This window comes from Natator depressus, chromosome 7 (assembly GCF_965152275.1).
Source record: "Natator depressus isolate rNatDep1 chromosome 7, rNatDep2.hap1, whole genome shotgun sequence".
Classification (NCBI taxonomy): Eukaryota; Metazoa; Chordata; order Testudines; family Cheloniidae; genus Natator; species Natator depressus.
In genome coordinates, this window is record NC_134240.1 from 103,948,688 (window position 1) to 103,975,918 (window position 27,231).

At 40.3% G+C, this 27,231-nt stretch overlaps 1 protein-coding gene across 3 annotated transcripts in view; it reads left to right on the forward strand.

Annotated features, from left to right (window-relative positions):
* The window catches only part of CPXM2 (carboxypeptidase X, M14 family member 2), a 104,065-nt gene that overhangs the window by 21,361 nt on the left and 55,473 nt on the right, over positions 1 to 27,231 (forward strand). For all 3 annotated transcript variants that reach the window (XM_074959203.1, XM_074959202.1, XM_074959201.1), the window contains 2 exons: positions 10,130 to 10,239; positions 18,652 to 18,791. In XM_074959203.1, coding sequence (XP_074815304.1) covers positions 10,130 to 10,239; positions 18,652 to 18,791 — 250 coding nt within the window. The remainder of the gene's footprint in view (positions 1 to 10,129; positions 10,240 to 18,651; positions 18,792 to 27,231) is intronic.

Genomic DNA, 27,231 nt, shown 5'->3' on the forward strand with positions numbered 1-27,231 from the left:
TTTCATTTCAGGTTTGCAATATGGAAGTGGGGTAGTACTTATACTTATTGTTCGTTTTACTTCAACTAGGGAAGAAGAACCTTTTCAATAAATCATGTGCCCAATTCTGCCATCTGGCGCACAGCATTTATCTTACAGAAAGGGTGCAAGATACAGTCAGTCTTTTCAAAAAGAACGTACATTGCCACAAAATAAATTCTGCATTGTTCTTCTGTCATAGCAAGAGATGGGGACATAATGCAATATGCACAGCTTGCTCAGATTTCATGACCTCTGTAGAAAAAGCAAGTGTAGTCATAGTCCCGGATATGCTAGTGCAATACTGAATTTATAGGTCCAGATGAAAGATAGAGTAGGGGAATAAATATACTCTAAAAACACTAGTCCATCCTAGGAAAGCATCAATTGTACCCTAGCCTCCCATCAAAGCCATGCAACTTTCTAATGAAACACAGCAACCACTGCATGGGGTTTAAGAGATTGGGAATTTTCCACTTAAGAAAGAGGTAATGTTTATCCCAGTGCTATAACATCCACTTCCCCTTATGCTACTACTGTAGAAACCTAAAAAATACCCTGCAGGTATGTTGTAACCACAGGAAGCAGCTCTGGTGAGAGAGATTCCTTTTATGTTAAGCATAGAGGACCTGGTCCAAAGTTCAAAGAAGTCAACTGGAGTCTTTCCATGGGCTTTGGATCAGGCCTAGAGGTGACATAAGACTGTGCTGTTTACACAGTTAGGAGAACTATTCATGGTAAATAACTTATTCAATGAATGCGTTTCTTACCTAAAAAATGATCCGTGAATGGACTTTAATAAATCTCAATTATTGAACATTTTATGGGAACACATTTCAGACTATGGGCTGTTGGTGAATTGGTCAGTTTAATTGCTAGCTACTCATGATTCATAGTGTGCCATGGATCATTGTTTCATGTACCATGTGCTAGGTAATAACACAACAGGATTCATTGTTTCTAAAACTAAAATGGCACTGTATTATGACAACGATTTATAGAGATGCTGCAAGTGCAGCTAGCATTCAAGCTATGTGCAGCCAGACTTCCTGGTGCCTCCTCCAAATTTTTGCCTCCTGTAACCTGTGCTCCATGCAGGTTGCTATAGTCACAGAGCAGCAGTTCAGGTAGACAGATTGTGATCTGCAATGCAGGTAGCCCACTCAGGAGCTCCCTTCTCATCAAACACATTTACTTCTCTTTGAGGGGCACATAACATAGGCCATGATTTGGCCCTTAGAATCAATGTGCATAAAATTTTGCTGTCTGTTTTGCTTTATGTAACAAATGTGCTGTTGCTGATCATGTCTATCAGATTTGGAATGGTGCCTGGATCAGAGATGGGCGCTCTTAAGAGTATTTCCATTCCAATGTTTCTGCTATGTTGCAGGGACAGAAGGGACTTCAAAAGCTGTGCTGGCACAAGGAGACATATATGATACATGGTAAACGTATATCACACTGTCTTCTTTCATTATCTTCTTTCCCCCCTCTCCCCGCTCTATCCTTACAATCTCTGTGCATTTGGTATTCAATCTGTCCATTCTCTGCTCTATGTTTTAGCTCTTTCTTCACTGAATTGTTTCATTATGCTTCCTCTGTTTTGTTTTTGACCCCTGACAGTCTCTTCTAAGCAAAAGCATGAATCCAGTAATGACTCATATTAGGGTCAAACTCTGAACCCTTCAATATTTGATTGGGATCAAAATTAGGCAAAACTACTCCCCTACCTAAATTCTCACTGATGGACATGTTAATGGAAACACAGTGTAAGCCTATATTAGATCAAATATAGAAACAGGAACAGAGAACTTGTCCTTATCATAAATGACTCTCTTTCGGATTGGGTCTGGTATAGATCAGATGTACCTGAACCAAAACCTTGCATCCAGGCTCCTCTGAATGTTGATAAAATTTGGATCTAGATCTTGACCTAAGGTTGCAATTGCGGCTCATATCTTATCTATCATGGACACAGTGCCCAAACTCTGTAACATCAACTCCAGCACCAGACAGAGCTCCCCAAATCTTGTATGCTCGGACAGATTTACTGATGTTTTAAATTGAATGATTACTCAGTTTTTTGGTGGAGGAATTGAACACTGCTTCTGATTGGTATCAGGAATTGGGTCCAGCAAGCAGAGCCAATCTATGGGCAAACTCATTAGAGCAGGTGGCTACACCACCTGATTGAAGAGTCTGCAGACCAGCTCTGAAGCCCAGCCCAGCAGCTGTTCAGTGGCTGCTCAAAGCGTTTGCCCACAGCTGTGATGGGTGCCTCTGCCTGCTTGGCCCCAGCCCTGCGTCACTCCAAGTAACCCATCCTGACTCTGTTCTCTGATTCCTGACTTTGGCTGTAGCATCTGGCCTTTGACTCCAGCTCTGACCCTTGGCTCTGATGCCTGACTCTGGCTCTGATCCTGGATTTCGATTCCTGACTACTGACTGCTGCTCCAACACCCAGGCCTGACTTCTGCTCTAGCCACTAGACATGACTGCCCACATTGGGGTCATAAGAAAATAAGAATGGCCATACTGGATCAGACCAAAGGTCTATCTAGCCCAGTATCCTGTCTTCAGACAGGGGCCAATGCCAGGGGCCCCAGAGGGAATGAACAGAACAGGTAATCATCAAGTGATCCATCCCCTGTCACCCATTCCCAGGTTCTGGCAAACAGAAGCTAGGGAAGCCATTCCTGCCCATCCTGGCTAATAGCCAGGGATGGACCTTCTCCTCCATGAGCTTATCTAGTTCTTTTTTGAACTGATAAAGGGAATCTTGTTGAGAAAGTGAGCAGGCCCTAGCCACACCTATTTTTTGTAGGAGAGTTGGTGATTGGACCTGAAAGCAGAAGAGAATTATAGTGGGCATAAGAAACTGAGGAAGATGAGGAGAACCACGCACAGCTAAATCCATGAACTTGGATCCTCCAGTAAAGCTAGGGTAGCATACCAAGTAAATGAAGTGAGTCATAAACATCTGTGAACATTTCATACTTATGTGAGCACATCCTCAAGACAGCAGAATTTAGCTATAACATGTCCCCCCCCCCACAAATGGTCCAAGACTATAAATATAACTAATTATTTAGACTAAATGGAGAATGTTGTTCCATTCCATCCAGCCCCAAAAAAGGATGTCCATGGCAATATTTAATGACACAAAGCAATCAAAACATATTTTCAACTAAAATGCTCGATAAAATCCTTTCAGGTGCACTGCATGTTTAGAATACTTTGCATGCCTGTGACATAATAGATTTTAAATGATGAGCTAAATTTCATATGAAGAGGCATAGAATATGGACAGAATTAGTTAGAGCTTTCCATATAAAATGTTCTGTTACTGAAAGGTGAAAAGAAAAGGAGTACTTGTGGCACCTTAGAGACTAACAAATTTATTTGAGCATAAGCTTTCGTGAGCTACAGCTCACTTCATCGGAATGCATCCGATGAAGTGAGCTGTAGCTCACGAAAGCTTATGCTCAAATAAATTTGTTAGTCTCTAAGGTGTCACAAGTACTCCTTTTCTTTTTGCGAATACAGACTAACATGGCTGCTACTCTGAATACTGGAAGGTGAGTTATTCAGCCACACATTTCATTGGGAAAACTCAAAAGATTAAAATTTATATTAACTTTGGCCAAAGCCCATAGTCCTTAGGTTGATTCCAGTAGGTTTATTTCGTCTGTATAAGTACAGCATAAGGATTGCGGGATTTGCCTCAAAATAATGCAAGTAAAATATTAAAGATTAAGGTCCTGATCCAGCAAAGCACTTATTAACCAGGTGTTAAACTTTCAGCATGTAAGTAGCCCTTTGCCTTCAAGTTAATGTAAAGTTAACCATGTGCTTTGCTTGATTAGGGCCTGAATCCTGCCTATGCTCCACATAGTGTTCAGGACAGGAAAAGGGGAATCTGAGATTCAAACTACAGAAACAGCAGTATACTCAGTGAGGTTGGCCAAAGGGAAGAGCAAGACTGTACTGTGCTAACAGATATGCCTATCATGTTTGCAGCGAGCAGGGGTTCAGGAAAAGGGGAAGTGTGTGCCCAAATCTGGTAAGCATGTCTCCTGCCATCTATAGCAGGCACAAATCGGCAACGATTACAGTGGCACATTGCTGCTGGCAAAAGGAACAGCAGAGCTTCAAAATGGCCCCACATGCAATGGCAGGGTGTCTGTTACTGGATGCACCCTAAAGCCGCCATCACTGTTCATACAGGGCAGGGCTTTGGCGATGAGGCCAAGATTTGACCCACATGTGTCTTGACATACAGTATTAAAAAAGTTAGCATTATAGGGTCTGATTTTCGGAGGGGCTGAATACCCACAACTGCTTCTGAAGTTGGGAGCTGTGACTGTTCAGCATCTCTGAAAATCAAGCCCATAGTGTTGATAGTCACAGAAATTCCACTACTTTAACTACAATCAGTTCTAGCCAAACTGTAGTGAATTACTTGAGCTCGAGCTCACTGAGGGCCTGATTCAACTCCTACTGAAATCAGTGGGGGTCTTTTCCAAGCCCCAACATCAAGCCCCAAATGTCTAGCTAGAGATGTCTCTGGAAAAATATACAGAGCCAAAGCCATTATTGGTATATGGATGATTCTATATCAAATAAATATTGGCAGTGTCTTGACCTCCTTTAATCTTCCCCTGGACTGTGTGTCTATAACATAAACTCTAAATTAAATAAACATGTTGAAGTGTTGTGGGATTCTTATCTATTTAAAAATGACAAAGCTCCTGGAGCTAAAACACATTTAGAATCATAAAAAATAAATAAGCAGTCAAAGTAAATTCTGCTTCCAAATGGCGAGGAGCCCGTCAGACTGCACAGGGAAAATATTTCTCCATTTACAGATGTGAATATCACTGTGTGGCTAAGAGTTAGACAAGCACAGATTTTTCTTGTGGGAATTCAATACGATCATAGAGACATCTCTTTAAAATGATAAATATGAATAAATAAATAACAAGGAAACTTTTTTCCCAATAGAAGAACAGAATATACAACTAGAATTGATGGGAAATCTTCTAAAAATAAAATAGCCAATTTGGTGGCTTTGCCCCCAAAAGAGCAACAAAAGAGAACAGATTTCCAAACTGTGTCTATTAAATATAACAAAATATATGGCAATCTGTGCTTTTACCTGAAAAATTGACTCGGAAAAAAAAAGAAGAAATTAACAGTTGAGCTAGGCTAACTGACTTTTATTATTTCCATGTCCTCACAATAAATATTTGTCTATTGCTGAAATTGATCTGTAGTTCCAAGGATGTATATTTCCTAAATTTGATGAAGAATTGTGAACATTTGAGAACCAGGTTTAGCATAATTAGTTATATTTACTTCAATGACTGGGGACGTAGGCTCATCCTGCCTACCGAATTATGAACCCATTATGTTTCTGAGCATTTGTTCCCAGATGTGATCCCATAGAAATCAGTGGGACTGCTTATGTGAGCAACTGCTCACTTAATTGTGAGCCTTTGAGCGAGGCCTTGGTTCTCCACCAGTGTTGCCTACCTTTCAGCTCAGTGCACTCTAAACTGCAACGGAACTTGGGCTGATCAATACTTTGGTCTTGCAAGTACAGATTGCAGGACATAGTGTGTATTTGAAACCATCTTCAAAATCCCTGCCATACAGAAAAGTTGTGGCTAATGTCTTGGCTAATGATGCTGCTGCATCAGAAACGCTGGCTGGTCTTAGCTGAGATATACACCATCCACCAAAATAGTACTAGGCATTATCTGAAGGAGTGGACGTTGTATCATGGCTTCTAAGAGGTACTGTACCTCTAAATAATATGTTTTCCAGCGGACAAGTTATCGTCTCTAGTTAAAATAAACCAGGCCATATATTGATGGGTTTTACCTAGAACTTTTAAACATTTTCTGAAATTCTGAGGATCCTTCCACACCATTTAGGCCATGAATCAGCAGGGTACTTAAGTGCATGCCTAATTTTAAGCAAGTGAGCAGTCCCATTGACTTCAGTGAGATAGTTCAAATACTTACAGGTAGGCACATGCATAAGAAACTTGCTGAACTGACACCTCAGTCCCTAAACTATGTTTCTAACCCAAACCACTTTGAATTTGTTTTTGTTTTGTTTTGAAGAATTTGAAATCCCTGAATCAGAGTCATCTCCTCACCCATATGATTTTGGTTCTGGGTCGGATCTGAATGCAGGAAGGATCTGTTTTTCTGCCTGAAATAGCAAATATTTTACAAGATTTCTACCATTTGAGACAGAAATCTCACAAGAACAGCTCTTAAAATACAAATACTGTGAAAATCTAAATGCAGACTTTTATACTAACCAGGATCCCAAATTAATTAATCTGGACCCAAATACTCCTTCTAAATCTAGCACCTAATACCAATTGAAAATAATGCATAAAATTTTAGCATAAGACCTGTTTTTAGCCAGGCTACCAAAGCTTATGTTTATCATTATTTGCAATTTGTTCACTTCCTATTGTGAAAGTAAATTATGTTCTGCTCTCTTCCTCCATTGTCAAAGATCAGGGAATCAATTATCTCCGTAAAGCTTTATCAATATGGTTGGATATTGCTAGATTTAGTTGGGGGCTCATTATGTAGATAATGTGCAGGTTAAAAATGTCACTGAAAACCAAAGTTGAAATTTCTTGTGTTGCTATTATGAATCTCCCTTCTTCCGATTAAAGAAATGCCCAGATAATCAGATAATTTTCTGTTGAACCTGGCACGATATGGAGCTCTCTGAACAGTTACACAGTTTCTGCAGCTTACACAGGATTTTCTCCAAAGTAACATGAACAGGACTAAAATGAATATTAAGATGATATTAAAACGTGCAGTGTTGAGAGGCACTGTAAGTTTGATCTCTTTGCTTGATATTATTTGTTGAAAAGAAATTAGATTGCCTCTGTTTACCTACAGTAGACTGATTAAAAAGAACAAGTCAATGGCAAGTAAGCACACAAGGTCAATAATGCAGTACTGGCAAGGAGCCAAATGTCAAACTCTGAACTATTTGTTAATTTTATACATGTTCTCAAAATGAATTAATAAATTAAAAACTCAAGGAAACAAAGCAGAAACCTAACCTAAAAGGAGACTCCTATAAAGGACTTTTAATATCTGTGCCTGTAGTGGACTGGCAAATTTAGATGGGTTGCTGTGTCTTATATTCAGAACGTTGAAGATTATTAGACCAGGTCCTATTGGAAACTTTCCCGTTTCCACACCCCACCCAACTAATAGATTGAAACCCTTTGTTTGGTAAAATCTGTAAGTGGTACAAACTTTTCTTACCATTTGAGTTGTCGATGGAATTGACATGTAAGTGAAACAACTGACTCTCTTAAAAAGTTAGAAATCCTTTATTATAGGCCCTCAACTTTAAAGCAAAATCAAAGATTGTCTTTTGTGAAAAACATCACGAATCCCATACACATTTGCTGCTCTGAACAACAGACTTGATGACACCAAGATCACCACTAATATTAGCAAGTTAATAGTTGTTAGCAGATAAATGTAAAGCCAGAGCCAAAAAACTTCTTTGAAGAGTGATGTTGTTCCATTCCCAGTTTGGCATAGCTGCCAGAGAAAGAGGCACTGTGAGTGGAGGAAATGAGATGGTTTTTATTTAAGGTCAAAATTTTCAATCCAGAGCTGGGGCAACCTATTTTATTTTTCTTAAAGAGAGATTTTTTCAGGTGACTTCGAGTTTTGTTGACTGTGTGCATTAGCCTTTACCTATGGAGACTATAGTTGAAATTCTATCTTAAGTTTTGAATGAAAGTAACTGCTTTTCTCAGAATTCTTTGTAAGAGATTTTCCATGGCCCTTAGTGTGAAAGGCACTTTAAATGGGGCATATTATTAATTTATTATTATATATACCTTTTTATATTATGGTAGCATCTAGAAACCCTAATCATCACAAATGGGGACCCCTGCTGCTAGGTACTGTACAAACATAGAGGCAGATACTGTCTGTGCCCTGAAGATCTTAAAACTATAAATGCTACACTTTAGTATCACTGGTTTTATGAAGTTTCAAGCATTGCAAAGATAAAAGCCACATGCATTCACTTCTATCATCAACCTTAGTGTCTAATCCTGCTAGCACTTACATGCCTGCCTAACTTTAGGTACTTTTGTTCCCTGGGACTACATATGTGAATGTACTCAGGTGCAGAAGAGTTTGCAGGATTATGCCTTTAGATTGATTTCTAAATCTGTCCAGAGGGTTGAATTTGTAGGAGTGAGACAGGGAGTTATTACTACCGGTTCTTCTCAGCTGTGTAACATACTCCCAATAGAGGTCTTTCAGAACCCGAGGCTTATCTTGTTTAGGGAACATATAAGATGAAATACACATATATAACGAAATATAATTAAAACAAACAAAATTCCCTCTAAGCTACTCCTTCCTCTGGTTTTCCCAGTGCATCCTGTCTCTTCTCTGTTTCTGTTAATTAGATTGAAAGCTCTTCTGAGCAGGGTCTGTCTGCATTTTGTCTCATGTGCAGCACTGAGCCTATTGTTAGTGTTAAAAAAATACATTAATATTAAGTGTTTATCATTCTAATGGTCCCACTCCTGTCTCCACTGTAGTCAGGAGTTTTGCCATTGACTTCAGCAAGACCAGAAACCAGCCCTATTGCTGGTGAAGTGTCCAAACCCTTTTTCTAAGGGTGAGCAAATCAATACTTGCACAATTTGTTCTGCAGCATAATCCCAGTTCCATTTTTCCAGGAGGAGTTTACATCATGGATGAGCTAAGGGAGAGAACAAGAAATCCTATGTCCTTTCTATCAGTTTGTGTATAATGATTGGAGATGGGCCTGGATCATCTCTGGATTTCAGAAGAGTGATTTCAGAAGAGTGATTTCAATCTAGACCTGAACCTACACAAGAACAGCCATACTGGGTCAGACCAAAGATCCATCTAGCCCAGTATCCTGTCTTCTGACTGTGGCCAATGACAGGTGCCCCAGAGAGAATAAACAGGCCAGGTAATCATCAAGTGATCCAATTTCTGTTGCCCATTCTCAACTTTTGGCAAACAGAGGCTAGGGACACCATCCCTCCCCATCCTGATGTATCTACCCTCCATGAATTTTTCTATTTTTTTTTTGCATTGGTAATTCCTTGGTAGCTATGGCATATGTAAGGCTGTGTTCACAGCTCTAAATCAAAGCAGAAAGGGAGGATGGTCTAGTCATGGTTAGAATACTAGCATTGGGAGACCTGGATTCAGACTCCTATGTGAACTGTTTCTCTCTATGCATCCATTTCCATTCCATGAAAAGTTGATAAGAGAACTTTCCTACCTCCAAAGGCTGATATAAGGATAAATATGTTAGAGATTGTGAGGCGCGCAAATACTGTGGTAATGGAGGTCATATAAGTACCTTCGACTAGAACTTTTCTGATTTAAAAAAGTACAGTAGGATCTTTCTGATGTCTTATCTTCCAAAGTAAGATCTCAAGGCTGGATTTTGCTGCAGTACTGTACAGTACTGGCATCTGCTATTTTTGTTCAAAACTGTGCACCATTTGAAGCTTATAGAGGTGGCCTCTTGTTTCAGATTTGCCCTGTTTGTGCTTACTCATTGCTCCAGCAGAGCTCTACAGTGTGGTTTCCCAGACCTCTCTGAGAGATGCTAGTGTACAATGTATGTGCATGTTTGAAGTCTCCAGAATGTGCTTTAATTGAAAACATAACTTGACACAGTAGTAAATGCCAAAAGAAAAAAATAAAAGGCCACTCTGCTGGCATTTTGTACCGACAAGCATTTGACAGGAAATACTGTGCATATCTGTGGGAAAGGAAGGGTATGGCAAAGAAAAAGAACTATTGAGGAAAACTTAAAGGTCCAGATCCTCAACTGATGAAAATCAACATCACTCCATTGATTTCAGTGGAGCAGCCACCATCTCATTGGTTTCATTGTGCTATCCCGATTTACACCAGCTGAGGATCTGACCTATTTCGGTCTCTCTCACACACACACGTGCGCACACACATATACAAAAGGAGCTTTGGATAATATATATTTGTTTGTTTTCCTCATTTTTTAATAAAACTTTGTCATTTTACAGGTTGCCCACCGCTTGGTCTAGAGACATTAAAAATTACTGATTTCCAGCTCCATGCTTCTACAGTAAAGCGATATGGCCTTGGGGCCCACAGAGGAAGGCTTAATATTCAGGTAAAATCAATTTTCTTTGTAAGTGGTAGAATGGCTTAGGGTTGTAGTGTTCTGCAGACAGTGCTAATGGATGGTTATAGGTTTTGACTACCTTGTCAGCTCACATTATTCAAATGAAGGGAAATATTGAATTACACTGGTGGATAGGGTTGATGAAGAGTTCTGAAGTTGTGGGGTTTGTTCTGTGCTTTAAAAAGCTCTAAATTTTATGCTGCTTAGAATTCAAATCCTAATGAAATTCCATAAAGTAAAGATGATGAGGTGGAGCGGAGCAGGGAAAAGAACCTTCCCTAATGCGTTAACAGAGCACTAAGAAGAGACGGTAAGGATATATGAGAAGCAAAAACATTTTGTTTCATTATTTGCCTGTAAATAATGATCGTGGTGAATAGAAAAAACATTTTAAAGCAGTGGTTACTAAACTGGGGTTCACAAAATATTACAGGGGATTCTTGGGAAAAAATTCCCTAATGGCAGACAGAGCTGTCCCTAGGGACCCTGCGCAGCATGGGGCCAGCAGCCTGGAGCCCCTGGACTTCCAAGAGCTAAGCAGATCAAAGCAAGCATATCTATCACACTGAGGAGATTTAAACTTCAAGACACCTTAAAAGAAGGGAGGTGGATATTTTTTGCTGTTTTTAAAATTAAATAGGCAGCTAGTATTGTTTTTTAAATTATTATGAAGAACAAGTTTCAGCTTTGTTGTAACATGCATTGTTTGCCTGGACTGCTGAAGACCTGAATGTTTTTGTAGGAGGAACTCTTTGAGTTGGCTTCTTAAATATCTTCATGCTGTTTCACATCTGACACTCCTTGATGAAACATAGGAGCCTTGTCTTATAACAGGCTTATTCAAAGTGATACAAGCTACGAAAGTGAGATCTTGGAAGAGTGTTGCCGTTTTCATAATGTAATAAAAATACTGTAATGATAAATAATAATTAATAATAAATAGTGTGTAAATAAGCATGTAATAAAAACAAATTTTATATTTCCAAGATCACTGCTTTTGTAATTTATACTCAGGTAAAGGAGAAAATCCCTGGAAATATTCATTTTTAGGAGGGGGTTCACAAGACTTGACATTTTACTGAAAGGGGTTCACAGGTTGTTAAAGTTTGGGAACCACTGTTTTAAAGCAAAGTAATTTGTCACCAGGCAGCTTTTCCCAGGCAATGATACTTCTACCAAAAAATATAGCAATTTGGAAGCCACTTATATATGTTCTTGTGTCTTCTGTGTTGGCCACCTTCTCTTTATATGGTGTTATCTCTTTTATTCCAGCCTGTTTGATGTTTGTTTGATGCTTGTTGCTATATACTGCCTTACATTTTATATTGTAACCTGCCTGCACTGTCTTCCATATGTAATTGGGATCTCTGGCTACCCCGGTGCCGCCATGAGCTATTTAGTTCCTTTAAATTAGAGAGTGAATTAATTGTGAAATGTCTGATTTTGGGGCATTGGCAGAGGTTTGAGGGCAGTCACACAAACATCTTGACACTGAGACCAAAGGCAAGTATATTGTATTCCTAATTCACCCCTGAGTTACTCTACTTGTATGCTGGTGTAAATCCATTGAAGTCAAAGGAATTAAACCGGCATAAAACTGGAGTTATGTGGTGTGAATCAGTTTCCATATATTTATTAACTGATTAAGCAAATCAAGGAACATATTTAAAGGAAATCTACTTACCCTAGCTGAGACATTAGTGATAGAACAGAGCCATGGATCAGATGGCTTTGAGGAGAGTGGAATTTATCAACATTAATTTAGAAGTGACCTTTTCTTGCTGTGAAATTCTTTCCAAACTTGAGAATTCAGCTTGACACTTTCCTTTAGCCCAATAGAGTGGAATCCAGTTAACGAAGTAATTTGATTCAGGCTGCAGTTACTTCCAAGATGGTTCCTTCAGTCTCTTCCCTCCAATGCACTCACCAAAACCAGAATCAGTGCATTGTTCAAAGGGCAAACAGGATGGTGATGGATTTGTTTAAAGCTTGAAAGTGTACTTTAAGTATAAAAATAGTTGAGGGGTCCACTCTCAGGTTTATGACTAGATCAAAACCCTGTAACTGGAATGTGAACAGAAAAGGGGCTCCAGCCAACTATTCCTTTCAGAACATCCAAGTGACACTCAGGCTGAACAGTTTCCATAACGACATTTGGTTGTTTGTTCGGGCTTCTTGTCTCCAGTCTGCTAGGTTACAGGGTTTTGCTGGGCCACAGAACTCCTTTCTTTCTTGGGTCTTTCTCTCATTTTGATCAGTGTCCAACTCTTCCTCCTGCAAATGAGCTGCTGCCACTTGCTATTTCCCAGCAGTTCTCCAGACACCACTGGCTGTGACTGTAATATCTGTACCAATTTTTAGATAGTGGCTCCATTTTTCTCCACAGTGAAACTCATGCTTCCATCTCTGAAGCATTTCAGCCTTTAGGTCAGGGGTGGCCAACCTGAGACTGAGAAGGAGCCAGATTTTACCAATGTACATTGCCAAAGAGCCACAGTAATACATCAGCAGCCCTCCATGAGCTCCCCACTCGCACCCAGCGCCTTCTGCTCACTGGTAGCCTCACCAATCAGTGCCTCCTGCTCCCTCCCCACACTTCCTGATTAGCTGTTTTGTGGTATGCAGGAGGCTTGGAGGGAGAGTGGGAGGAGCAAGGGCATAGCAGGCTCGGGGATGGGGCAGGAAGGGGTGGAGTGGGGGCAGGGCTTGTGGCAGAGCCAGGGGTTGACCAGTGAGCACCCCCCGGAACATTGGAAAGTTGGCACCTGGAGCTCCAGCCCCGGAGTCGCTGCCTATACAAGAAGCCACATATTAACTTCTGAAGAGCCTCATGGGGCTCCGGAGCCATGGGTTGGCCACCCCTGCTTTAGGTGGTCGCCTGAGGGCTGCAGTGAACTCTCCAACAAAGAGTCCTTTAACCCCAAAGGCCAGTCTTCTTTATTTCAAAAATATTTTTTCAGTTGTGTTCTTCATTCTCCAGTTTCAGATCTTTGTTTAGAAAATTGATCTATTTTCCTACCACACAAACAAATGCTTCAGCCTGTCATAACTCTGTTTGATGCAATGTCTTATTCCACATATCTATTTCCATGTATTGTGTAAATTGCCATTTCCATGTATTGTGTAAATTCTGGCAAACATATTCTCTTCATTTTCTGAACTTTCAAGTTTGTTTTGATTATTTTCTGGTATAAATACTTTCATGATCCAATCACTCTGGGAGGCTTGTATATAAATAGCACAAGAGTACCTAATCTATGACAATGTTGAAACTTAGGAATTTATCTCTTTTCCTTTTCCTGTTTGAGTGCCACCTATTTCTCTTCTACAACTTTATCTCTAATAGACAGCTCCAGTAATCTTCAAATTGTACACTTTCTACATTATAGCGACCAGATAACCAGTCAGTAATCCCTTAAACCAGCTCAAACATTTGGAGCACTTACCGTGATTGACAGTGCATGTAAAAGTGCATTCTGCAGTTTTTTTCTTTTTCAGATACTCCTAGTATGCAGCCTGGCCTAAAACACCTAAGGTTCCAATATATTCAAGTTGGTGATATCACTTTTCCCAGATTTCCTCTGTCACTTAATTTTGCATGTTCAACTTCAGTTCAGGATTATGATCGCTAAATTTTGGTGATATTGGGAAAATATATAAATGAGACTTTTATTTATAAACAAATTTGGGAAAAAATGCTGTCTTTGACGTTTCAGTTTGAAATTTAGATTAATTTACAAGTACTTTATGATTGAGAGTGGAGGTTAAAGTCAATTACACGCGAAGACTGGCTTTAAAGTTTGAGGCAGGAGTGCAACTATGTGCATTTGGTTGTTTGTACGGTATGCAGTTGTGTTATTTATTTATGTGCACTCCTTCTTAAATGTAATCAGAGAGTGAAATTCAACCTTGGGCAGAGGATCAGCATATTATCTATGCACTTCAGCCTCTTAAACCACTTAAACTCTGGCTAGAAGGTTTAAATGCGATGAAGGTGGTGCATAGAACTTTGAATTTCACCCAGTATGCACCCAGTAGATTCCATTCTCTTTTAAGTATCAGAAGATGAGTTTGTGTGTAGTCTTGTTTCTTGTGTCACTGTTACAGGATAGAGCAAACACTGAAATCCACAATCATTTTTTGACTATTACAACAAATACTTAAGTTACTTCATACTAAAGAAATGCTAATGACATTTTGCAGTTATAGTTAAGCAAATGGTAGTTATATTTTTGATGGTGTACTGCAATATTCACCATGATATTTCTTAATTTATTAGATTCTATACTGCCACTCCTTTATGTTGGCAGTAGCTACTCTAAAAGGAACATGAGCTGGTTGAAAGTACAACTCCTGAGCAATTTCAGATCTACAGGCTCCCTGTGGTGAAACAATTATTGCCTGAGAGGATCTTACTGTTGTCCTTATCCCGTTAGGAATTATGTACAAGTTAAACATGGATAGATTGCTACAGGTGTAAATAGTTGCTTGCACTGCAGCTGACTTACTGGGTGTTGATTTCACAGAAGACTGAAATTTCTGCCTCTATATTTTTAGTACATTTAGGGCTTAATATCTTCACCCCTGATACAAAAGTGGGCTCTTTGAATTGTGATAATATGGGACAATATTTATATTCTCTTATATTTGGGAAGAGAACCATAATGATTATGAGTTGAGATCAGATGTGCTTTGGTGTCATGTTAAAAAGATGGATGAACTTTCTATGAAACTTCAGCCTTACTTCTAAATTTACACTCATGTACCTTATGAACAATCATTTGCACCCACAATTTTGCTTGAATTTCAGTATCTAACAGCTGAATTTACAGGCACTTGATATGCAAGCAATGATATGCTGAATTCCTAGTTAGCTGTGCTCACAAATTATTTTTTATGAATCATTGCAGATGCAATTTTAGAGGGCATTTTAAAAAAATTAGCCCATAACATTCAATATATGATATAAAATAATACTTAGCACTTATATAAAATGTTTGGATCGATAGAGCTCAAACTGCTGAACAGTGGTAAGCAAGCGTTTCTATTCCAATTTTACAGCTGGGGAAACTGAGTCAGAAGTTAAATGACTTTTCTCTAAGAGCCCACAATGAGTCAATGGCACAATTGGAAGTAGAACCCATGACACCGGACTGTCTAAAATCCTATGAACTTGGCCACTGCCTCAAAAAATGTGCTGATATAGTTCAACAGAAGTGCTTTAATTAATGGGAGATACACATCTTCAGGCACAATTTGGTCCTGTGTTGAACTTTAATACCACGTTATATGAATAGATGTACAGAGTCCAAGACCAGAAGATACCATTGTGATCATGTGGTCTGACTTCTTATACAACATATAGGCCATAGAACTTTCCCACAAATAATTGCTAGAACATATCTGGTAAAAAAGAAAAAATTACCCTCACTGTTAAAAATTTACACCTCATTTCCAGTCTGAATTTGTCTAGATTCACCTTTCAGCCATTGGATTGAGACATTGAATAATACAATATATCATACCAAAATCAGGGAACTAAAAAGTTAGTCACAACCTGCACTGACATACACCTTGTGCTAACTCATTGACTTTACTAGGCTGCACAGCAACAAAGAATTTGCTTTGGCATGTATTGTACAGTAATAAAGCCTGTCCTTGCTCCTACTGAAGTCATTGAGAGTGCTGCCATTTAATTCCACGTGCCAGCACTGTGTTCATAAATAACAATATATTTGAGAGATAAGCCATAACCAAAACTCTATAAACAAATTTCAGATCCAGATCTAGGCTTAGATCTAAGTTTGCAGCTTGGAAATCTACCTCTGTAGTGGCCTGCATCAGCACACCAACCCTGAACACCTGGAATTTTGGAAAAGTTTAAATTCCAAGTTCAAGAACATTTAGATTTGGGGATTTGGAACTGTCTGTAATAAAGATCCTAACCGACTTGGACCTGGATTCAGAATTTGAAATCTCTAAAATTAAAGTAGTTATTTAACATGCAAATTAAAAGACTAAAATCGCCTGATTTAATACTTTGGTTGATTTTTAGCCCATCTTCTCCCCTGCTTCCACTAATCCCTTCATCCTCCTAGTTATAAATTTACTGAATCAGTGCTTAAAAATGAACTCTTGAAAAATTACACTTTTGGCCATGCTTAAATCATAAATCTAATCCCTTAACTCCCTTAATTAAATACATGGAAGTTTAAATTGATGTAAATATTTTACATGGGAGTGTGTGTATGTGTATGCACAGTACATTTCCCCATGCTACACACATATATACACAGTACATTTCCCCACACTAATTTCTCTCTACTGTTACTCACACCTTCTTGTCAACTGTTTGGAATGGGCCACCCTCATTACCATTACAAAAGTGGTTTTTCCTCCCTTGGTATTCTACTGTTAATTGAATTGTCTCGTTAGCACTGACCCCCCCCCCCACTTGGTAAGGCAACTCCCATCTTTTCATGTACTGTGTATACCTACCTGCTACTATATTTTCCACTCCATGTATCTGATGAAGTGGGTTTTAGCCCACAAAAGTTTATGCCCAGATAAATTTGTTAGTCTCTAAGGTGACACAAGGACTCCTCATTGTTTATGTTTTATCCTGTTTATCTTTAATACATATTTATAAAGTCTCCCTGGCTAGCTCTTGGGAGTTATTTGGGAGATACCAAGCATTACAAACTGTTCGTGAGCCATTCTTGGAATTGCCATGACCGCAAAGAAGTTCACTTTATAACTTCTGTAAAACAGAGTAAGGAGGAGGTATAAAAGTATTAAAAAGCCTGTGTGTAGTGGCTATGAACAAAGCAAAGAGCCTCTGTCCTTTATAATAGTAATAACCACCTGGGTGCAGGGTATTTACAGGGGCTTACTAACCAGACGAAGCTAACAGCCCTCGGAGTGCCTCCACACATCATTACATTGCAGCTAGTCATAACTTCCCAGGAAATGGCCTGTGATCAGGTAGGTTTCAGAGTAGCAGCCTTGTTTGTACATAGACCCTCTGCCATGTACATTGGCCAAACTGGACAGTCTCTACATAAAAGAATAAATGGACACAAATCAGACGTCAAGAATTATAACATTCAAAAACCAGTCGGAGAACACTTCAATCTCTTTGGTTACTCGGTTACAGACCTAAAAGTGGCAATTCTTCAACAAAAAAACTCCAGAAACAGACTCCAACGAGAGACTGCCGAATTGGAATTAATTTGCAAACTGGATACAATTAACTTAGGCTTGAATAAAGACTGGGAGTGGATGGGTCATTACACAAAGTAAAACTATTTCCCCATGTTTATTCCCCCCCCACCCGCTGTTCCTCAGACGTTCTTGTCAACTGCTGGAAATGGCCCACCTTGATTATCACTACAAAAGGTTCCCCCCACCCCTTGCTGGTAATAGCTCACCTTACTTGATTGCTCTCGTTACAGTGTGTGTGTGGTAACACCCATTGTTTCATGTTCTCTGTGTATATAAATCTCCCCACTGTATTTTCCACTGAATGCATCCGATGAAGTGAGCTGTAGCTCACGAAAGCTTATGCTCAAATAAATTTGTTAGTCTCTAAGGTGCCACAAGTCCTCCTTTTCTTTTTGTGATCAGGTAGTTATTGCTTAATTGCAATTTCTTCAGATTCAGTTGCATTCATCTGGATTTTATATGGCCAGTTCTGAGTCATTCCTCCTTATTTGAAAAAGTTGGGAAACTGTATGTTTGTTATTTATTGGCAAAATACAGTAAGTGTGAGACATTTACGGTTAGTGGTTTACATGCAGGATGAGGCATCAGGTATTCCTAAATTCTGATATAATCTCTGACCCTGACTAGTTGTGCGGCCTGGATGTCCCCAGTGATGGAGATGAATGTCCCTGCGAATCAGAAGTAGTGGAATGTGTTGATCCCATTTGCATGAACTCTCTGTTCTCCAGAACTACTTTAGGAGGAGAAGGCAAGGGTTCCACAGCAGGGGAGTCTTTCCTCTAAATGAGTCAGTCTATCACAGAGACATTTGCACAGCTCAGAAGACTTCATGGGTAATTTGTGCTGGACAGAGACTTTCTGAGACTGCTGGCACAGAAAGGTAGGTTGGGTTGAAGCCCTGTTCAAAAACAGGCCAGTCAATCCTAAATTAAATTTATATTTCAGGATCTTGGCTTTTTAAATGATTTTAGAATATTTTTTCCACTTTGGCCATGATGTTTTCTTTCCCAATGTATATAGGTCCTGAGAAGGGGCACTCCATCAGAGTCTTAGAACATCTGTGTAACCAAAGGAAGGAATTGAATGAATGATGATTTCATGTTCTCTTATTTTTTCCATGAAAGGCTTTTGAGTTGTCAGTGATGATTTATGAAGACAGCTTTGCCTTCTTTTCAGGCAGGTGTTAATGAAAATGATTTTTATGATGGTGCTTGGTGTGCAGGACGAAATGACCCATACCAGTGGATTGAACTAGATGCTCGAAGGCTAACAAAGTTCACTGGCATTATCACACAAGGAAGAAACTCTCTCTGGTTGTAAGTACATGCTTATTTTGCTGTCTATGATTCTAAAGTTTGGATTTAAATTTGTTCATTTTTTCTCAAGAAAGAAAGGGAAAAAGAAGAGATGATGAGACATGATAATAGTTAGAGCAAGCAATTAAACAGAAAAAAGATAAAATGCATGCTGTTTATACAGTACTGTGTATATGGAAAACAAATCTGAAGGTAGCAAATTACCACACCCTTAAACTACACATGTCAATAAAGCAGGACAACACACTTTGATAACCCTCATCATTACCACTTAAGTGATGAGTAACCCTGTGTACCCAAGTACAATTATCTAAACCAGTGTGCAATTTGTTGATATTAAGTTTCCTGTCTGTTTTCCAATATTTAATAATTATCCATTATATACACATGCTTTTATGGTTTTCGGAAAAACGCAATACAATTTTAATAGGTTTCAGAGTAGCAGCCGTGTTAGTCTGTATTCGCAAAAAGAAAAGGAGTACTTTGTGGCACCTTAGAGACTAACCAATTTATTTGAGCATAAGCTTTCGTGAGCTACAGCTCACTTCATCGGATGCATTCAGTGGTTTTTCCACGGAATGCATCCGATGAAGTGAGCAGTAGCTCATGAAAGCTTATGCTAAAATAAATTTGTTAATCTCTAAGGTGCCACAAGTACTCCTTTTCTTTTTGCGAATACATTTTAAATGATCTAAAAGAGATGGTGTAAATCTTTGTCCAGATGAATGTGCATCTGCTATGTCATGCAAGTTTATCTGAAAGCTGAACTTGTACAGGGTTCTCAGTATATATTTTTTTCTTGGTTTTATTTGTTGCATCAGGAAGAAAATATTATGTTGTTGCTAGCTATCATTTATTCATCACAGATGTGTGTGGCACCACAGAGAGCAAGTGTGAGGGGCGGTACTAGCTCTGAAGGGCTTAGCTTCAGAATAGATGACTGACTAGGAGGGATGACTGACAAGTGGGATTTAAGGAGAGGAAGGATAAAAGTGACTAATATTATGGGATTGCTTTGGCTAGTTCTGAACACATAGGTCTTGAATTTTCAAACACACTCATGTAGGCACCAAAATAGGTGTCCAGATTTTGAGAACACTTCAGCATGTTACATGCAGTGCTCTCTTAATCTGACTGTAGATGTCACCATCTGAACTTCTGGATGCTGAACTCTCTTGTGAAAATCTGGCCCACAGTGATGTCAGATTGTTAAGTTTTGTTTTTAAATATTTTTATTTTTTCTAAATGACTGTACCCTTTAATGTGTGTCTACTTTCCTTCCTTCCTCCTTGTTTGTTCTAGCAAGTAAGAGTGGTAAAAAGGGAATAGGGAAACGGGGGTGCTAATGATGAGTTATTGGGGGAAAGAGAAGGTGGCTAGAGCGTGATAGGAAAGGGAGGATAAAAATAGAGATGGTGAGGGAGAAGTATATGATGGATGATGGGTAGGGGAGTGAGGTACATCAGCAGGGGAAGTGATAGAAGCAGATGTTAGAGTCCAAAAGGAGAAAGTCTAGTACTGGGAACATTTGGCGATATCAGAAGGTGAAAGTTCTCTTTTTTCTGCTGCCTGCATTAATGGCTGTAGAACTTCAGGTGATTTAATGGCCTTTTACAGTCTACCCTAGTAGCCACTTCTGGCAGGGTGATGGGCCTCATCGTGGTTTGGGTGGGCTGTGTGGCGTGTTGTCCCAGAGTGGCTGCTCACTGGTCTGATGTAGGTAGGTGGGAAGGGGATTCGTAAACTTGACTCTCTTCCCTGGTTCCTTGCTGCTGTTGACTGGGAGGGCAGCCAAAGTGGCTATTTATTGCCCAAAGGTCTATGTAAGAAGATGCTGTTGTATCACCTGAGGTACTGTCCCATTTTTAATTTAAAAAAAAAGACACAAGGAATATTCCTTATTCAAATGAGAACACATGTTGGCAAAGAGAGCCAGGGAATACCCATTTGCTGAGTTATGCTCTGTTAAAGGAAAAGATAGCCAAACTTGCTAGCCAGTGGGAGACTTGATTCAAACCTTGGAGAGTTTACCAGTGAGAAAAAAACCTCAAGGCACCAAAATATACTAGCTCCTTGCAATCAGACAGGTTATCACTGGGTCAAGGAACTGATCAGATCAAGTTTAGTTAGTGCTCTGTGTTGTTGGAAATAAAATTCAAATGCTGGACTCTTCCCCCACCCCGTTTACACAGGAATACAAGTCTGGAATCTCTCTAGAAATGCCATGTTTCAAGGGTGTGGGCTGTCATGTTACAGTAATAAAGAATTACAGAAGAAGTCACTTTCTCTTAACACTGAACATGGAACTTTACTACAGCAAGAAAAAAAATTAACTCCAAAACTATTCTCTGTGCTTCACTGCAGAGCTTCTGCCTAGGTTAGAACCTGCTATAGATTTAAAGAAACAGTACACATATCCTAGGGTGACCAGACAACAAGTGTGAAAAATCAGGGGTTGGGGGTAATAGGCAGCTATATAATATAAAGCCCCAAATATTGGGACTATCCCTATAAAATCAGGACATCTGGTCACCCTAACTTATCCTCAAAAGCAGAGGGCATGTGCAGAGGATAATCTCCACCAGGGCTGGCTCCAGCGTTTTTGCTGCCCCAAGCGGCAAAAAAAAAACCTTGCAGCCGAACGGGGAGGCGGAATCCTGCCCAGTGAACATGGAGGTGGAGTGATGGTGCAGCCGCCGAATTGCTGCCAGCGACTGAAGAAGAGTCACGTCCCCTCCGCGGAATTGCCGCCGAGCACGAAACGCGCTGTGACAGAGCAACCTCCAAATTCCCGCCACCACCGCGGGCGGATTGCCGCCCCAGAGCCCAACATCCTGCCGCCCCTTTACATTTACCGCCCCAGGCACCTGCTTGGTTCGCTGGTGCCTAGAGCCAGCCCTGATCTCCACACCCCATGGCGTGTGGCAGCACAAAGGTCTTTGCCACTCACTGAAGAGCAGGAATATTGGTGGGGACAGGGGAGGATGGGAGCATGGCCAATGAGCCTATTTATAGCATGCATGCAGTGGCTCCAAAGCTTGTGTAATTAATGGAAGCAGCTGCTTGTCCTTTATACCCAGTAGTGGCAGCTGAAGCCTGGATTCACTGGTGATCAAGTCCATACAAACAGTTCCTAGGGATAAAGCCCTTCTAGTTCGTTTATGGAAACAGTTTTGTTCATGGAAACAGGTTTTGGCCTAAAGGGCATATCATGGAGAGCATTCAAGTTCGTTCTCCTCCAGGGGAAAAAAACAATGGATGAAGTGAAGAGCATGCTTGGACACTTACTGGGTGGAATATGAAAAGCATTGCCTTGTCCCATTTATTGCCTCATCACAATCCAATCCATTCTATTCCTATCAACATCAGCATTGTTATTTGAACCACAAAATGTCTGGGAATCGGATCACCATTCAACGTACCTCTCTTGTGAGTCCCATTCTGCTGCAAGTTCCTTGCATGCAGTGACCCACCTGGAGGCCCTACTCCCTGTAATGCCTTGTCTGAAGTGACAGACCAGTGGCAGCAACCGGTGAGGCAAAACTGAAGAGGAACTTACAAAATCCAAATAACAAAAGAGAAGAAATGAAGGGATGGGAAGAAGGGGAGGAAGAGAAAAATCAAAGGAAAGCAGGAGAGGAGGAATGAGCATGGAAGTAAAAGTGCAAGGAAGTAAAAATTAGAGAAATAGAACATTAAGGAACAACTCACTCTAAAAAAGGGTGACAAAAGGTACAGAAAAGAGGGAAGGAGTGGAGAGAATGAGAAATACAGAAAGGAATGCCATGTGAGATTGGGATAAACTGAAGGTGGAATGGGGCAAAAGAAAAGGATGAAAGGGAAATGAATGAAAGAACATATGGAGAGAAGCAAAGGAGACAGATTAGATGGGAAGTGGGAGAAGAGAAGAGGCAACAGAGAGGAGAGGAGAACAGAGGCTGCCAGAAGCAGGTATCAAAATCACCAGCTCTCACCATGCCCCCTCCCTTGCCCCTAAAGTAATTGCCGTGAATTGCTCCACCTCAGTTATTCCCAAGCAATCTGTTACCTTGTTCATGCCTCCCCTCCATCCCTGACTATGGGACTTGCTCATTCTTCCCAACAGCAAGTGAACACTTGTTTCTGAGCAGAGAGAGGCAAAATTGGACCCCAGAGGAGATTTCATCGATGCTGATGAGTCCTCTTCCTTCAGTGATTAAATAAACACCTGGACTCAGTGAACAGAGTTGTTTAGATGCTGCAGGCATTGTTAGGTAGTCTGAAGCCATATGAAAATTGCCTGGTTTAATTCATCATCATCAACTCTAAAAACTGCTGAGGTTTGTCAAAACTTTTGCAAAAGTTTGCCAACCTCCCAAGCAAAGCTGGGTCCAGTTGCAAGTGAAACTGGCTGGTTTCTGATTTTATCCTGAAGTGGTGTGAAACCCAAAAGTGTAACAAATGTGGGTTGAGATCTATGCAAAGCACCAGTATGGTAGTGGATAGAATGCCAGCCCTTTCTGGGTTGTTGAGTATGACTATGTCCAAGGGAGTAATGAATTTGAGGAGCAGCTTCGTTGTTTCAGCATGAATATCAGCTGATTAAGAGAGAGGCATTAATGAGGGCTCTTTGAAAAGCCATTTTGCCTGCCTTCTCAGACAAAAGGAAGTTGCCAGGGTGATGCAACCTTTTAGAAAGGGATGTGAAGTCCTCTCCTGAGAAATGGATGATATTAGCGGATGGGCTTTATTTGGGATACAGAGGGGTTGTGGCTGAGTATTCTTGGAAGAGTGTGTAATGTGTAAAGAGTCATTGCTGCCAAGGTATCTTTGTGTTTTATGAACCACACATTTTACACAACTGTTCAACCCTATTCTGAGTGGGACACCATAAGCATTCTTTTGAAAATGTGCAGAATGTTTTTGAAGAAATTACATGAGGATATTTAAAACATGCACTTTTCTGGCAGAAGAGAGGTAAATGTGAATTGCTGCTAGTTTCCAAGTTACTATCTAAAAGCCTTAGGGAGGTCTGTCTCTCATTGCCCAAACAATCTGTGGGTAATTTAGCACATCTTTTGTACTAGGAATAGAAAAACATGTCTAAATAGAAGTGTGCAGTCCGAGGACTGCTTGAATCTGCTGGAGTTAATGGCAAAACTTCCGTTCTCTTCAGTGGGAGCAGGATTGAACCTGTGAACATCATTCCTTTTAAACATAAGGTATTGCCAAAATAATTCCTTTCATGTCATATTAAAGGCCTGCTGATTAAAAAAGGAAACAACATACTTCAAAAATTACCAGCTCAGAAAAGCTTTAAAGACTAATTTATTTTTCAGGTGCTTTTGTGCTGAGGTTTTGGTTTTTATTTTATTTTTTTAATCTGGTATTTTACTGTTTTTTCAACTTGATGTGACTGGGTAGGGACTGTGAATTTTAGCTCTGTAATAATATATAGCCCCTTATACTGTATATACAGATTATGATGTATTTGAGGATCCTTTTTGCTTTGTTTTGCTAACCCCATGATGAGCTTGATAGGCTGGCAGTCAGAAAAAAGCTTCTTCTGGGTTGTAAACTGAACATATTTGAGGCCAGGCCATAGGGCCCCTATTCTGTCTGCTGATGTAGCCTCTTAACACCACTCTGCCAGTGTAAAGGAGCCATAAGGGAGGCATAGACAGTCTTCCATATCTTAGTGAGATTCTGCAGCTGGTGTAGGGATGGTGGAATGGCTCTATCGCCCCCGTGCCTTATCCCTGTCATAGCAGGGGGATCGATAATGTGTCAGAGGCAAGTGTTACCTCTTACAAACTGGCTCAGTAACTGACTGTATGGTCACTGGTCTGGTATGAGTGGACCCAGTCACTGGGTCCCACATGTGTACAAGCCAACAGGATCAGGGTAGAGTCTAGTTACTGATTCTTGCTCTGAAATGCTTAGGCATACTCCCAGGCTCAGACCTCTCACCTGACCCCCTTCTGTGGGATATGGAATGCTACCTAGACTCTGAAACCAGTGTGTCAGACCTTCCAGGCCACCCAGTCACTTACAAATACCCCCTCAAATTCCATCTACACTCTCTGGGCTTCTCAGTGTAATCCTTTGAAGGACAATGTGGCAGGACAGCAAGTAAATAGGCTTACAGAAGGAACTGACTTTTCTCTTAAAGCAGGTGAGAGTTTAGAGATCTTTGAAAATTACATAGTTCTGAGATGCACCTTCCCCTAGACTGAGCCCACCTGTTTTTGTGAGTCTAGGGTTCATCAGCATTTCAGGCTGGACACAGTCTCTCCTGCGCCTCCTCTCTCTCTTGGAAGTCCTTCCTTTGTGTGGCAGAGGCCAGCACAGAGCAGAAACCCACTCTTAAATATGGTCCCTATCTCCTTGCCATGGGCTCAGTCCCCAGTGCAAAAGCATAGTCCCTGTGTTCCTCCAAGACCAGAGACTGCTCCTTTCTAGCACTCCCTGAGGCACAAATCAGCCAAAATGGGGTGGGGAGGAAGTGGGACTATAACCCTGCCCCACTTTTACATTGGGCATTGGAGTTCACTGGCTGTGAGGAGAGCATACTGAAGTCCAGTAGCAGGTGTGACAATGTTTTCACTCCCCTGCTCACCCTGGAGCTCTGGGTAGGATTGTGCCTAACTGAAGAAGAATCCCTCATGAGTTGATGCGGCTCCCAGCCTCCTCCAATGGGAAGAGTGTCTAAAAGCGGCAACTATCCTCTTGAACTGGAAGATATAAACAAGAGAAAGTAAACACGGAACCCACTTTACCATTCCTACTGAGTAGCTTCTCTGACTGTGACCATGCTCGTCAACAGGGCCGGTAACAATGATAAATATTCAACAGAACTGACTTTGGGTCTGATTCTGCTCCCACTGAAATCAGTGGGTGCATTGTCACTGGCTGCAGTGGTTCATGAGCAGGCTTATACTTATATACTGGTGCAAATGAAAACATCTGTGTTGATTCAGTGCGTATTTCAAGACCTGACATAATTATTTGTGATTTGGTGAATTGCTTACCAGCTATTTCCCACTTCTTGTAGTGTCTTCAATGATGAATCAAAGCAATGAATGAAAAACTGGCATCATTTTCAATATCTGGTCTGTTGTCTTTGTGTCTGCTTCCCTGGTAACTCATAGCTCCATCTGCTATGGTAAAGTCACGGACAGTGATTTAAGGGGATCTTTGACACAGTTGTTTATAACTTCATGGTATTTTAAAACTAAATGAGGTCATTTAACACTTGTAGGGCCCGGTATTGTGCCATCTAAGTCAAGGTAAAATTTCTGCTGGCTAAAATGGGAGCAGGATTGACCTTTAGGGATATTTTTAAAAATAATATTTGTACAATGGGATATGCTCTCCCCTCAGTGAGCAAGAATCTCTTTCATTAGTCGTTTCAAAACATGCTTTTTCCCACTGATTACAACTAGATTGTTTCACTTGTTTTTCACAGGACTAGAAAATGTTTTACCTAAAAATATATGTAATAGTTGAATATAAAAATCTGAAGTACAGCTGTAAACGTCATTGGCCCAAATGTCCCCTCTGGTACACCCATGTAACATCACTGACATCAATAGAATTATTTGCACATGTATCTGAGGAAAGAATTCGTCCTGACAATTTAAAAAAAAATCAAAATCAATCTTTTCAGCAAAGAGGGTAGAGTTTGATAAAGAGTTTCAAATCAACATTCAAATCAGAATTAAAAGTTACTGCACTAGAAAGTAACTGGTATACTTTTGTAACAAAGCTGAGTCTACCTAATATGGCATGGCTATTGCCATCCTAGGTCATGGAATGTAGCCTATGCAGGAGCCCAAAGTACTGAAAGGATTCCTCAGAATGCTTTGGATCTGTCACTTACTCTGGCTTCCTATGGTGCTAAGAACAAGAGAAACATAAGACCTACCATACTAGGTCAAACCAATGGTACATCTAGCTCAGTATCCTGGCCTAACAGGGGCCAGTACCAGAGCTTCAGGAGGAGTGTACAGAATAGGGCAGTTGGAATGATCAACCCTGTCTTTCCTTCCCAGCTTCTTGCAGCCAGAGTTTTAGGGTTGCCGCAATCATAGGGTTGCATCCCTGACCATCTTGGCTAATAGCCATTGATGGAGCTATCCTCCATGAACTTATCTAGTTTTTCTTTGAACCCAGTTATACTTTTCATAACATCCCATGGTACTGAGTTCAATAGGTTAATTGTTCTTTGTGTGAAAAAACTACTTCCTCTTATTTGGATTAAACCTGCTGCCTCTTAATTTCATTGGTTGACCCCAGGTTTTTGTGTTTGTGGGAGACGGTAAATAGCACTTCACTTTTTCCAACCATGCTTGATTATATAGACCTCAATCATGTCCCCCTTAACTGTCTCTTTTCTAAGATGAACAGTCCTAATCATTTTAGTCTCTTCTCATGTGGAAGTCATTCCATCCCCTTGATC